Raw genomic sequence first — 15,642 nt, 5'->3', positions numbered from 1 at the left:
TGCAAGTAAAAGCAGCTCTTTCCCTCGCTCTTTCCTCACCCGCCTCCCAACTACTCCAAGATCTGTTTTTGCCACAACTTCCTAAGTATTTCAATTACTTGTTCCCTGAACGGTCCTGCAGAGAGGCTCTGCCCCCAGCCCCCTTTTTCTAGATGAAGATATTGAGGTTAAGTGATTTTCTCAGGGTTACAAAGAGACCTCACAGCAATGGGGAATGAGAAGCACTAGTCCAACCTTCTTGCGGATGAATAGATTGAGTTTCAGAGCAGCTTTGCTCTTATTGTATTGCAAAGGAGCCGCTCAAATGCCTGGCTGAATGTCTAAGTCCTAGAAATGAAAGGGAGGCTGCAAGGAGCACATTTTCTTTCTCATTAATGACACAAGCAATTGTCTAAAGTTGGGGAGAGGGGAAAGGCCCTGTAGAAAAAGAGCCTTTTTTAAAAAAGTACAAACAGCAGGACACTCAATTTGGGACCCTCTGTCAAGGAGACTGTTGTCATCTGTCTCCTTACAGACAGTGCTGCTGAGGAAGCTGGACTCCAGATTGGAGACGTGGTGCTGTCTGTCAATGGCACTGAGGTCACCAGTGTTGAGCATGCAGAAGCTGTGCACCTTGCAAAGAAAGGTAAGTGGGCCTGTTACAGACTCCAGAGTTCACGGAAATGCTGAGAGCTCAGTACACAGCAAGTTTGAATGTGAGAAGAGGGCAGATGTGGAGGGATGCCTTTGCTGCGCTGCGATCAACATGATGTTTTATCCTAGTAATTAAATCTCACTTCGAAGCCATACACACTTTGTATTGATTATCACCCATAAAATATTTTGTCAGAAGACAAAATACACTCTACTACTAAAACATGTCTTTAATTAAGAAACAAAGATATTTTCATCATAAGAATTTGTTTACTATTTATTTTCATTTCTTTTTATACATGCTCCTTCCCTTCATTTTTTTTCCATTTCTTAACAAAGAAAGTTTGTAGAGGTAAAAATCTCAGGGTTTTACTGTGGGGTGTGTGTGTGTGTGTGTGTGTGTGTGTGTGTGTGTGTGAGAGAGAGAGAGAGAGAGAGAGAGAGAGAGAGAGAGAGAGAGAGAGATATCACGGGACTAAAGCTTTTAGAGATTCTCATAGGACCACCTGAGAACTGTGTGTCAAGCAGTTCCATCACAAATGGAACCACCACAGGAGTGGCGCATTCCCTGAACCTTTGCATCCATTCACAGTAAACTTGTGGAGAGATTAATGCCATTGTTCTTTCTGAAAAACAGTTTTCTTCATCACCATGTTAGAAGTGCTTCAAGTCTCAAAGATAAACACATTCAACTAGAAAATGCTTTGTTCTGTCACAGAATTATCTGATGTGGTATCTTATTCCTGAAAGTTATACAGATGCTATGATGCTCCTGAATCATTGTTAGACAATGAGATGTTACTTAAAATGTGCATTGGGAATAAGCCTCAGGTGCCCCGGCTTGTGTCAATAGCCTTCTTTCATGCTTTGGGGTTACCCAGAGCTAAGAATTCTCCCATACAGGCTAACATTTGAAAACCACCTACAAGTGTGTTCTACTTAACTATTCCGAATTGTTTTCAGGTAGAATTTGGCTTGGTGCTTTATTGCTCTGTGAGATGTGTACTGGGTCTGCCAGGAATGCAAGGTCATTATCAGTTAGCATGTGCAATAACTCTCAAAGGTCTTACCCTAATTGTTACCCTTTCTGAAGCACGGCTTAGAATGCAGCTTTGTTATGATAATTACACTAATGAGTTGATAGTGGAGGACAGTAAGGCAATGTTATGCATTACTTTTGTACTTAGCTGTTCTCAAAGATGATTCCTTGTAATTTACATTTTTGTGTTAAATAATATTTTGATAATACTTTTTTTTTTTTGAGGCAGGGTTTCTCTGTGTAGCTTTGTGCCTTTCCTGGAACTCACTTGGTAGCCCAGGCTGGCCTTGAACTCACAGAAATCCATCTGGCTCTGCCTCCCTAGTGCTGGAATTAAAGGCGTCCGCCACCACTGCCCAGCAGTAATACTTTTATTCCTAGTGGGGTTTTTTTAAATTTTGTTCCAAAAAGCTTAATGTTGTTTATAACACTTAACCATTCCTGGATATTAAAGGAAAACAGAGAACATCTATAAAACTTGAATACAGGAGTCTCTGGCTCCTGATAAAATGGTCACATGACATTGACAGTAGGAGAAAAGTGACTTGTACATCCTAGCTTGAGCTCATTGCTCCTGGGAGTTACTTGGAAGAGTGGGTTATACTCTGTTATAATCCTGGTTCAAACTTAACTTTCCTCTCAAAAAAACAAAAAAGAACAAACAAACAAAAAAACCCATAACCCCTTGTCTTTGCCAGTTGTCTTTGCCAATCCTCAGACTCAACACTAGAGACACCTTCAAAGCAGAAGATTTGTGGATCTGAGATATCAAAAAATAATAAGGAAAGAGACAGGAAAAGATGATGTCATGCTTGTATTTGTTATAGGGTGGGAATTACACTAAATAGCAGATGAGGGCTCAGTATCTTGTGTGAGAAATAGGCTGAGGGTGGGATATTTATTATTGACTTAGTCATTCATGTGCTCCTGGCAAGCCTTGTTTTACCTCAATATCATTGAATACTACACCGTTGACAGCACCTGTTATGGACAGTCAATGACATGTGCCCACCTGGATGGAGGGATAGATCTCTCCATACTCACAGATGATGTCCTGCATATACTTAGGGGTAACTGACTATAGCATAGCTTTGAGCTCAGAAACAGTGAAATCTCTGACAGAGTAATTGAGAGATTCTCTGCGATTCTTGGTCACCTGCCATGAAAGCAAACAACACAAACACAGCAGCTGGACCAAGGTAGCAGCCCAAGAGGTGTGCTGTCATGAAGAGTACCACCTAACTCACCAGGAGGAACACTGGGAAGAAGTGTAGCTTCAAGCTTGTTCCAGTGCATATTTCCCAAAATATTTTTCACACTCCACAAGCAAAAGATGTTATCTTGTCAAAATACTACAGAATTTGGGAAACAGTGCAGGGAGAGAATGTCAGTGTAGGAACAATTTGTAAGAAGCAAGGTAGAATTAATACATCTGGGAGAGCAGACATTTAAAATTTAAAATAAGATCAATATACATCACTGAATTGGTCATGGAGGACATTTGTAGGATATGAAACAGAAGAGTGGTTGTTAAGAAGAGCCAGGTGTCAGTGCTAAGTATAAAGAAGACAAATGTTGGGGGGGAAATAGTATGTGACCTTAATAATAAAATAAATAAAATGGAAAGAACCAAGGTGATCCAAACTAGTGTATAAACTGTCACAGAAAGAGAAAGAGAGAAAGGAAGGAAGGAAGGAAGGAAGGAAGGAAGGAAGGAAGGAAGGAAAGAAAGGAGGGAGGGAGAGAGGGAAGGAAGGAAGGAAGGAACAAAGAAAAAAAGGAACAAAGGAAGGAAATAAAGGAAGATAAAAGTCAGGCAGACATAAAAATAGTTATACACAAAGGATAAAACCAGAGGAATAACATAAAACTATCCTAATTAAGAATTCCTGAGAGAAAAAAATTAAATACATAAAAAGGAGAAATTAGTGCATGTGTGTGTACATCCATGCATGTGTTTGTGGTGGGGGTGCACATGTATGTGGACTGTTGTGTGATTGTGTGTGGGGAAGCCAGAGATCAATGTCAGTTGTCATTCCCAGGGTGCTCTCCACTTCATTTTGTGAGACAGGATCTTTTAGCAGCAGGAAACCGGCCTGTGAGTTATTGGCTAGTCAATAAGCCCAAGATACTTGCTCATCTCTGCTTCTCCAGCGTTGGAGTTGTAAGCACACGCTACCCATGTGTGGCTTTTAAAATACGATTTCTGGGGATCAACTCAGGTCCTTATGCTTGTATAGCAAGCGCTTTACCAACCAGGCTATTGCCCTAGTCAACCAAGAAAATGATTAGAAACAGAACAAAACAAGATATTTCGAGGATCAATGAAAGAAAAAGAAATCAGAAAAAAAGGTTATCAGATAGATGGGCATGAAAACTCTTAGGCAAGCAGACTATAGTGAAATTTAAGAATAGTAAAGAGAAAGAGAAAATATTTAAACTTTAGGAAGGAGGCATTGTATCATCTTTAAAGGAACCAAAATGCAATCAGACTTTGTAAAAATAGCAGGTTCTACAACAGTATAGAGTAATATTCTCAAAATACTAAAGAAACTCAAATGCAATATCCACTTAAAGGATAATTTGATGTAAGTATTTATGGCAAAGGGTTATTGGCATTCATGACCTTAGAGAGATTATCTCGAGGAATCTCAGATAAAGCACTTTGCCAAGGAGAAATATAAACCACAACCACTTTACATTAAGCATGAAAAATAGGTGCAAGAAAATAGTTTAAAGTTCCCTATTAACTCTTTTGGTCCTACATTGACCAAAATAATTACTTAATAGAGTTAAATGCATTCGTATAATTTTAATGTCCCAAACATAGAGAGAAAAAAATCAGTTTCCTTTCATCTCTGATAAAGTCTACTTAACTATGTAGCTTTTTATTGCTGTGACAAAACATTGTAGATAGCCAGACCATAAAGAGGAAAGCTTTACTATGACCCATGGTTTCACTCCATGCTTATTTGATGTTGATGCTTTGAATTGTGGGGCTATCAGTTGTGTCAGTAGCATATGCTAGAGGAGGATGCTCCCCCTGTAATAGCCAGAAGGCAACACACAAAGAGAAAAAAGGCCTGCAATCCCAGTAAATGTTTCAAAGATCCACCATCAATGAACTACCTTCCTCCCACTGGGACCTGCTTCCTAAGATTGTCCATCTATAAACAGTGTCACAGAGCAACAACTGATCTCTGAGCATACAGGAATTTGAAGAACATTTAAGTTCTAAACCATTACATAACCCAACTCCCAACCGTTAAAACAAGAAAGGCATATACATATGAACAGAAACAGTTAACAGAGAAATCTTGGAAATATTTCTTTTGCAATTGACGAGAATAATGCTGATTATAACAGACCTGCTCGTCATAATAACAAAAGGCCTGGCCAAGCCAATATAATACCTGCAAGGGAAACAGTAGTATACATTCTGAGAAAAAAGAAGCTACCATTCTTACTGAAGATTATGTGATTACAAGGGACAGAAAGTTACAACTAAAAGAGAATGGCTTATTAAACTATATTGGTGAAATTATTAAGGCCACTCCACGGAGTTAAAAGGGAGGTTTATTTTGTGGGGTAACTTACAAATGAAGGGGTAGGTTACAGGGTCTGGCAAGGGTATAGTGCAGTCCGGCCGTGTTTTCTGGAGAACTCTGCTCGGTCTACCTCCAGCATCCAGAGTCCAGTCCGGGAACCAAGAGAGTGACCTCTTCCCGATCCTTGGTCTTCCGCTTCCTCTTCCGCCCTGCCTTGTGGGCATGACCATTACTGAAGCCTCAATGGGGGTTGGAACTTCCAGGCCAATGCTGGGATGGCTATCCACTACAAAACTAAGATCTTCTATACAAATTGGTTGTCTAATCTGATATGGACCACCCTAAAAACATGTAATATACAATTAACACTATGCAGACTGAGCATGTTATGTATATGTTCACAAATATATACTGAGAATAAAAACAGATGCCATGGATTTGAAAGAGATGAAGATGGGTGTATGGGAGGGTTTTGGCAGTGAACAGGAAGAGGGAAATGATGTGATTATAATCTCAAAATTAACATAACTTTCTAAAAGTCAGCAGGATGTACTTATGCTAACAACAAGAAAAAAGAAAGGGAGAAATTACATGTGATTAACAATAACAACAAAAATTCTAAGTGTTTAGAATTAATTACCAAATAATGAAGAACTTATGGAAAAATATGACTCTCTCAGGGTCTGTAAAAGAAGAACCTGGATAGATATACAGCTCAATATAAAGTACTGTGTGCTGTGTTTAAGGCCTTGGGTTCAATCCAGTATCATGGAGGAGGACTAGAGGTCTGGAAATAAACACTATTCTTATGCATTTATAGGTAATATATATATATATATATATATATAATATATTTATACAAATATCTAATTCTCCAAAAATCACTATAAAAATTCAATGATATCACAATAAAATTTAATTAAATGTCTGGGTAGTTTGGAAAATTTACCTACAAACATACAAAAGAGTAAATGACTTTAAATGGATACACTATTCATAAATAGGACATGATGAGATGATGGCAAAAGAACACTTTATATCAGCTATGAAGATATATTCCAAACCCATAATAACAGATAAGAATGGAGTTCTTTTGTAGGAATGCAGAATAGATTAGTGATCTGCAAAGAACTAGAAACCTCAAAAACATACCCCAACATTCATCCAAACTTTGACAAAGGTGTCATACATTGCTCTTTACAGATTATTCTATATAGAGAGGCAGACTTCATCTGTATCAGACCTCAATTTTAAAGTTAAAAGCAATATCAATAAAAGAAATTATGGACCAGTTTGCCACTAATCAAAACAATGTAAATTGTCAACAAGATGATGTTTCAGATTCAATAATATTTTTAAAGTGTCATATAATAGCCAGCTTTGAGAGAGGCATAATGGTTTAAAAAAAATGAGAATCTTCATGTACTCTTCCTGAGATATAGGATGCTCAGTGAGCAATTTGCACTTTCTAGTGAAGTACCTATAAATCTTATGTCCTAAGAGTTGTACTCCTGGACACATAAACCCAAAAGCTACTTAAGGGACAAATACAAGGGCATTTGAGCAGTATTTTATGTGGTAGAAAGGAATTAGAGTCAGCCTGGGTAACCATCACTAAGAGAATATGTAAACCTATGTTGTAATGCATACATACTCCACATTTCTACTTTGAAGCATCATGAATAGATTTTTAAAAGATGGTTTCAAGTTGAAAACAAAAGAAAAGACAAGGATAAACAAAAGGGGACATGGGGAGAAAATCATGCAGACATACAGAAAAACACCATGACATCATTTATGTGTCATAAGAAGACAGACACACACAAGATAGTATGACCATGTTCCTATATCAAGCCCATTTCGTGAGTCCCTGTTGTGAAAGAGAAAATAAAGTGGTGTGCTTGAAGAAATAATAAAAACAAAGCAAGAAACTCACAACTCTAAAGACAATCCTGTGGCATGATCTGAGTGTTATGTTGGGCACCGTGTTCTTGCTTTAACAGCAACAAAAGATGTCCCTTGAATGGATCCTACCATACACAAATGCAGCTAGAACCTTATTCTGAAATACGTCAGCAATAATGGTAAAGGAAAGATGAGCAAAACAAACAGGGTCACCAAGAAAATGGTTCTGTAAGATCATACCTGGCGGTGATACTGGTTCAGATTTATGGACATCAAATTACTTTTCAGAGAACACTGTGTCCTAGGTCTAGCTGTGTGCGGGACTCAGTGCACAACTCTTTTAAATGTGGGAAGTCCAGTGATGCCTCCATATTTGTAGTTTAGATCAACTCTCTGTGTTGAATCGTTTACCACCAGCCTGGCATCAGGACACAGCCAGCATCTTTCAGTTTTTGTTTTTGTTTCTTGACAGTCTCATACATGTATATATGACCCTTGTTGTTTTCATCCCCTTTCTCCCTCTGACCCCTCTTCTTCAGCCCAGAACCTTAAAGACTTAGCCCAACAGTTACAGCCCTGTGACTGGAAGTCTTACTTTTTTATCTTATCTCAACACAGTAGCATGAAAAGGGGGGAGACACCACTAAAAATCTCTTGTTTTGTAATTGACGTTATTAGTCTCAGTACTACACACACCTGTACAACTGAGCTTTAGTCTGTCGATGAGAAACCCAAACTGGTTTTTGAAAGGCATCCAATGCCATACTGAAGATGGCTATCTGTATGTGAACCTTGTGTGCTCGCTTGCTTTTTTGAGACAAGTTTTCACTGTTTGGCCTAGGGTGACCCTCAACTTGGGATCCTCTTGTTTTACCCTCAGCCACCTGTACAGGGATTGCAGGTATACAACACCACTCTCTGCTGAGTCCTTATTTCATTAGCTTGCCCCAATACAGTGGTTTCGGCTTTTTAGAGGGCTGGATCCCGGCCGACTCAAAGAGGAGATTTAATCACCAATGTAAAAAGTAAAGGGCACACTGAAGCTCACGGACCCGGCAAGTCTTTGCCCCATCAGGACTTAGTTTCACTGAGTGCAGACGTCAGTAAAAATCAAACACAAAAGTGCCTCTGGAGGCCGGTTCTCAGCTGCTGAACACAGTGCAAGCCCTGGGGGACAGAACACATCTTGCACATTTCTCTTCTGCACTTGTGAGGGTGGTAGAGCTTGTCTGACAGCAAAGGTGTGACTCTGACACAGTTTAAGATTGGTGGCATAATAAGACAGTGAGCCAAGGAGAAAGTGTGAATTAGAAAAAGACATTTTTTTTTTCTGTTTTCTGCAGCTGTAAATAACCTCCCTGAATTCTACACTTCCAAACATGGGCCAACATGCGAGGAAAGGTTTTTCTGGGGGAGCTTTTGTTTTGAAGGACTTTGTCACTAAAGAACTGGGGTGGGTAGAGATGTGGTTTGAAAACTTCTTTATCTCATGAAGCTGATCATTTGCCTGACTCTTTCATCTCAGGCTGTAGACAATCTCCTATCTGTGTTCTTCATCCCACCCACCACCCAAAGCAAGCAAGATGGCCCAGTAGATAAAGGCAAAGGTTGTGTACTTCCATTCCCAGGCTCATGAAATTGATAAGCCAAAGTAATATGGGGGTGAGGGAACTAAGAGTTGTTTTTCTTTTAAACTGAGATATGTTGGGGTTAAAAATAAATTTGATCAAAAGAAACTAAATCATAGTTGAAGAAATGAAGAAATATTGTAGTTGGTGGCAAAGACCAAGCAGCAGGGCCACATGGAAACAAAAGTGTCTGGGGACTTGAAACTGAAATTGTATTTGGACATCATCTGAGAACTTGCTACAAACACAGCATGTCAAGGTGCATTCCCAACCTGCCCTGCTGAATGAAGGTACATGTGGTGGTATTGTGTTCCCTGAAATATTGTGCACACTAATAAACTTATCTGGGATCAGAGACAGAACAGACACAATATTAAACATGAGGATAGGCAGTGGTAGCACACGCCTTTAATCCTAGCATTCCAGAAGTAGAAATCCAACTGTTCAAGGATACAGCCAAGCATGGTGACTCACGCCTTTAGTCCCAGGGAGTGATGGTAGAAAGCATTTGGCTGGTTAAGCTTTTAGGCTTTGGAGCAGCAATTCAGCTGAGACCTATTCAGATAAGGACACAGAGGCTTCCAGTCTGAGGAAAAAGGATCAGCTGAGAAGTTGGCCAGGTGAGGTAGCTGTGGCCTGTTCTGTCTCTCTGATCTTCTAGCATTCACCCCAATAACTGGCCTCAGGTTTGATTTAATTAATAAGTACCTTTAAGATTCCTGATACAGGTACACTGTTCAATGAACCACTGGCTGATGTGTGTTAGTTTTTTAAGCACCAAATTAAGACATTTCCTAATTTTAGGTTTAATAAATTAATAAATACAGGAAGTTTTGAATGTTAACACGTAGAATTTTAGTTCTCTTAGTGTACAAACTACAGTAGCTACAGAGGCAGATTTTCTTTTTAACAAAACATAATACCAAAGTCTAAACTCTCACTCAATGTGAATGTCAAGCCCAAGTCCTCTGGGCCCAGAGTAGCATGTGGTAAAGAGTATAAAACTACCATCTCCCGACAGCTGTTTGGAGCTCAAGAACTCCCCATGCATCAGGCTCATGTCCTCACTGTGGGCATGAGAAACTTCCTTCTAACATGATGAAACTATGCTGCACCAGGGCCAGCTGCATCCTTGCCCCAGAGAGAATTTTTCATGGTGCACCAAGTTATGCTTCTGACCAGGCGGAAGCACAAGCTTAGTCTGATCGGTATCAGAGAAAGTCGCATGCAGTCTGTGTAAGCAAGAGGAAAATGACCTCGGGGGCAGCCCACTGCAGCAGTCCATAAATAAATTGGCAGATGTGTCAACTGCGCGCATTAGTCCAGGAGTGCAGTACTTTGGGGACTACAGTCCAAAGACAAAGACATTTGTGGGTTGCCGGTCAATCTGGAGCATTTCTTTTAATTTTTCTGGATGTGTTTTTGACAGGAGCTTAAGGGCAGTTCAATAAATTAAAATGTATTTACATGGCAATGAAGAATTATCTTGACATACTGAGAGTTATTTAATTACCAAGGTGCTTTACGTGCTGCTAAAGTTAAGACTGTGTCAGCCTTTCTGGGACAAATCTTTATTTTCAGGGCCATGTGGCTCAGCTAGGAATGATCCCCTGGGTTGGAGCTTGTCAGTTATAGAAGATGAGTCTCCTTGCTGACCCCCATTTCCATAGACAGCTCTAAACAGATCGGTAATCTCAATGTCAGACATCATGATGAAGTCAGCGCTGCCAAGGCCAAATGTCCTCCTTCAGGGATGTGGCCTCCCTCTCAGAGGAATTGTAAATGAAGTCATAGCCCATTTGCAGGCTTCAAAGTGTGTCAGGGTTGCTGTCTGTCTGCATGGCATTCAGAGAGCTGCCTTAAAGCATCAAAAGGTAGGTGTGTGGTGTCCACGCTGGCAGCAACAAAGCACAGTAGGTAAGTAATGACCTCATGTTAACAGGGACAGAGACAATTTCCCAAAGCTGTACTATATACCAGCCCTGTGTTACCAAGTCCTGTCCAGCCAAGAAGACATTCTGAGAGAGACAGGAACTGGAAGCTTAGGGTAAAGTCATACTTAACATGGAAACAGAAAAAGGTCAGTACTCAAGACCTCCCAGAACTGCTATTTCCAAACTTGAGGGTTTTGATAAGCTACAGTTTGAGCAAGAGAGTTAACTCTTGGCACAGACTCTCCCTCTGGCTAAACCAGATCAAAGAGGCTAATTATTGCAAACAAAAGTGAGGTAGAAAATCGAGGCATACACCCCCCCCACACACACACACACTCCTCCTAGGAAGTAAATCAAGATGTTTAAGGAATTAGGTTGATAATACAACCAGTGACATTGCACAGACTTGACTGTAATCACAACCATCGTGGCTATGATGGAATGTTATACAGTTCAGGGAACTTGGATCCCACATCAGTTCAATTACTTAGCTGTGAGTCAACAGCAAGGTAACTGCCCGGTTCTTCTAGTCTTCCTAAATACATAGGTTTGAATTTCAAAGAGACTTGGTTTAATCTAGTGGTAGAACTCCACTTCACTGTTTTAAAAACTATAACTGTTTCTCCATCTATTACTTCTGCATAGTCACAGTACCTCCGGAAGGTTATAAAACGTTCATCCATTGAACAATATATCCTAAATTCACACCTGTAGGTCCAGATATCTTGACTCTCGTGGTGGGATCCGACATCAGCCGCTGTCCCAACACCCCATGGCCCACCTGTCGTGGCTACCTGCATAAGAGGACTCACTCAGGCTTTGTGAAGGGCTGGAGGAAGAGGTGGTTTGTGTTGAAGCATGACGGCTGTCTCCTCTATTACAAACACAGAAAGGTAATGGCTGACATGGGTAAGAATAAAGAACATTGGGAAGTCAAACCCCCTTGGACTAAAACCTTCCATGACCAAGAGGTGTCCTTCAGAGAACTATATGGCAGGACTCTGGAAACAGTCATTTCCCCCTCTGACTGCCCAGGAATTGGTCTTCCTTCAAAGTCAAAGAATCGGAACTTATGTTCTCTTCTGCTGCAAAAATCAAGGCACACATTTCTCCTCATTTACTTCTGTTTCCATCCTCTATGCAGATTTCCTTATCACTGTAAAGAGAACAGGAACCAAAGATCAGTTTCTAGTACCAGGGGTAAATCAAAATGGACCCACGGAAGCACATAGCTCTCCAGGCCATAGTGCAGGCAGCGTTGTTCCATGGTCAGCAGAACTCAGGGTTGCTGAGGCTTCTGAGGCAGAGAGCTGAGCAAGTCACCTGGAATACCTATTTCATTTTCCAGGTTTCATGAGAACGGTGATTTCTAACTCTGGGTGAAGGCTGGGACCACATAGGAAATGTCCCCAAAGGTGTGCTAAGGCTGTCCTCCTCCCAGATGCTTGGGACTGGGTCAGTCTCCATGCGCTTGGAGAGACCTTCTTAAGATGAATATAAAACACGGTTCACATTTTGTTATCATGTGTGTTTTTACAGCCAGATGCAATCCAGTGCCTAATTTTGCTAAGTGACTGCAAACATACTTAACAATAACAACAGAGATTTCATATAGAAGTCCTACTTTTTGACTTCTCATGAAATATTCTCAACAGCTGTCAGTAGTCAAACAGACTCCCTATCCTAAAGAATACATGCACTCTCCCACTCAACAAAGGATGCACTGTGTCCCACAGCCTTGTGATCTTCTGGCTTCCCTCCAGGGACAGTCATGACCCACCTCTAATCAGGGTTCAAAGCAAGAATTTTGGCTATTTACCTCATTCATGACATAATCTTGTTTTTTTTTTCCTTCTGTCTTTATTTTACATTTCTCGTGTGTGTGTGTGTGTGTGTGTGTGTGTGTGTGTGTGTGTGTGTGTGTACTTGGGTGTACGTATAAACAAACTTAATTTCTTCCTGAAAATATCTAGTAAAGAAATGAGTGCATGTGAAAGTGAAACACGGTCCAATGCTGAATTATTGGAGGGGACTTTCTATTCCGACAGTCTCAGCCACTTGCTCTGTGAACTGCTCTGTCTTTCATAGGAAAGAGAACCGTACAGCTCCACTGAGAAACTCTGTCTCCCTCCAGTGCGGGGAAAATAGGACTTCCTCTAAACAGGATGAGAAGATATTATCTGTCCTTGGTTTCTATTCTTCTGAGTTAAAGTGGAACAGACAAGAAGTTTTCAATCTAGAGAGCATTGCAGAAACACTAGAAACCAATTTCCAATCTATGGAAACAGGAACATTTATGTTTCAGAAACCTGTAGGAATCCTAGAAGCACACCCATGTTCTCCTTCCCCTTACCTCCTGAATGGGCAAGAGTATAGCCCTGGAAATTTGATAGTTTCTTTTTTAAAGTTTTTTTTTTAAGGTAAATCTAATTGTAATTGAGTAAATATTGCAGTCAAGTGTATTCCAACTTAAAATTAATAACAACAACAACAACTGACCTTGCGTACTGTCCTCTGGAGACTGTAATCCTGAAATAGTCTGTCTTGCCCTGCATTGGTAATCAATTTCTATCTCCCCTTATAAAATAGGGATCATAGCAGATGCTAGTTTTTAATGCTCTTCTTCAGCAAACTAGTATAAGAAATATCTTTGAGTCAAACATCTCTTATTTTAAGATCTCTGATTGCTGAGATTCAGAAGGGCCAGCCAGGTTTGCTAGGTGGCAGTCAGGGGCTGGTACTGGGGCTTTGCTAGGTGGCCGTCAGTGGGTGGTGCTGAAGGTGTGCTAGGTAGCAATCAGGGACTGGTGCTGTGTTTAGCTCATGTGGTGCTTTTGTGAATCTTTGATTTAAATGCATTCAGATGAAGAATGTGCAACCCAGTTTATCACAATTCCCACTATTCTTCATTGCCTATCTACTTATTTTTATCACCTCCCAAACTTTGGCATTTGAAAGTATGAGGGGAGTGGAAAGTATGTGCAACTTTTAAACTATGCTAGTAACTTTATTTAAATTTAGAATACTTTTATCTATTTCTAGTCTTCTTTGGGGGTGGGGATGTGGGTCTCGTGATCAGCACACAGGTAACAAAAAGCTGTTATTGAAGAATGTAATTGTGGCCATCATTGCTACATCGGCTTTTGATGCAACTATAGGAGAGTATAAAAAAAAAATAACATTATTTCATTTTTAAAGAGCCCAAATCAGGTGCCTTATACTGCTACCCATTCCAGAACCCACCATGTCTGATCGGTAAAACAGATAGCAATGTCTGAGAAGAGCTAATGAGGCATACAAAGAACATAACTGAATAAATTAGCAGAAAGTGCACTCACCCCTTCAGAAGTCATTCATGCAACAAATGCTTATTGGATACTTTTTACACACCACGCCTTATGTAAGCACCAGAGAGAAAGCAAACAAATATGGAGCAGGCCCTGTTTGTGCTTATAGCTCCATGTAGGAAACAAATGTAAGAAAGTAAAACCACAAGTAAACATGTAGTTTTGATTAGTATCAAAAATAAAAGTGTATCTAGAGAGAATAGTTACAGCATTCTGAATCAAGTTCAAGCACGCTGCTCTCAGCTGCCAAGTTGTTAAACCTTGATACAAGAGTAGCTGTAGGATATGAGAAGACTCAGAATTTTTCAAAGAAGGCATATTCCAGGAAGGACGAACTCAGTTTTCCCTTTCCAAAGCTAGGGTTCAAGGGAAAGATGAGGTTAAGCAACTGGATGGCCTGCAGCTCACTGGCTTCCCAGGCCGGAGAAGTCTACAGTCCAGGTATAAACAGGAAGCAACCCTTCCGGACCCCACGAGGCAGGAAACCTTCAGTTGGTGGTTGGTGCGGAGTTATACCGGAGGAGTGAGGATGCGTGGTGTGCTGCTGAAAGGCCTGGAACATGAGAAGTCCTTGTCGCAAAGCCTCTGTCAAAAGATAAAGTTTCAGAAGGACTGTAGGAAACACACCTTGGGAAAGAGGGAAGTAAGCCCGGAAAAAGCAGGGCATCAGAGTGTACCGGACCTGCACAGTTTGTCCCTAGGGTAAGGGTCACAGAAAGGTGACCACCAGACCCTGCTAAAGCAGCAGGGTCACAGAGCGACAGCATGTGCTAGGCCCATGGCCGGAATAAAGCCCCTTCTGCTGGTCACAAACCCACAATCCTCATCCACCCGGCAGCAACTGGGCAGAGCAAGCGCCTCCCTTCCCTTGCGGTGTTCCTCTAGCGCCCTCTGCTGAGAAGTCTTAGCACCGCAATGCTTGTGTACAGAACTGGCTCGTGAAATGAGTTCATTCAAAAAGAAACAAAAGCGGACAGTGAGGGGTGATCAGAAGCTGAGACACACCGAGAGCGCCAGGTTGACACCTGGGAAAAGAGTGAAAAGCTTGGATAAATTAGGAAGAGATGTGAATATATAATTAATTCTGCAGTGTGTGTGTGTGTGTGTGTGTGTGTGTGTGTGTGTGTGTGTGTGTGTGTGTGTAGGGGAAGAATATAACATTTCAATGGAGAACAAAGAATTTAGTAGAAGTGAGCTAGACAGAAAATGTGGATAAACATTATCCAGGCGAGGAAAACAAGATATATGGGATCTCTAAGCTGAAGAAAGAAAAGGAGGGAGGGAGGGAAGAACTAAGGAAGGAAAGAAGGAAGGAATAAAAGGCATGGTGTGTTTAAGGAACTTAAAACTCTCTACTGTGGCCCAAGGGGGAGAATGGAGAAGGAAAGTTAGTCTGGAAAAGAAGCAGGATGCAGCCTCACAGGGGCCCAAGATTAAAAAAAAAAAAAAAAAAAGCTGCTTTGTGATGTTCTTTTGACTACAACAGAAAATGCCCTAGGTCACAGGATTTTCTAAAGTTTATTCTGACCATTTTGCTGAAAATGAATTAGAGGGTGACAAAAGTCGGATGGGAGCAGCCCTGAGAAAGCCAGGGCTGCAGCCGAGGCA

At 40.8% G+C, this 15,642-nt stretch overlaps 1 protein-coding gene across 1 annotated transcript in view; it reads left to right on the top strand.

The window, feature by feature from the left end:
- LOC118573395 overlaps window positions 1-15,642 on the top strand; it is a 120,190-nt gene that overhangs the window by 50,476 nt on the left and 54,072 nt on the right. Inside the window, exons 6-7 of the mRNA XM_036173691.1 lie at window positions 515-625; window positions 11,402-11,580. Coding sequence (XP_036029584.1) covers window positions 515-625; window positions 11,402-11,580 — 290 coding nt within the window. The remainder of the gene's footprint in view (window positions 1-514; window positions 626-11,401; window positions 11,581-15,642) is intronic.

Source organism: Onychomys torridus, chromosome 23, assembly GCF_903995425.1.
Source record: "Onychomys torridus chromosome 23, mOncTor1.1, whole genome shotgun sequence".
NCBI lineage: Eukaryota > Metazoa > Chordata > Mammalia > Rodentia > Cricetidae > Onychomys > Onychomys torridus.
The sequence above is the reverse complement of the archived record's forward strand: the minus strand, read 5'-3'. Positions and strand labels throughout refer to the sequence as shown.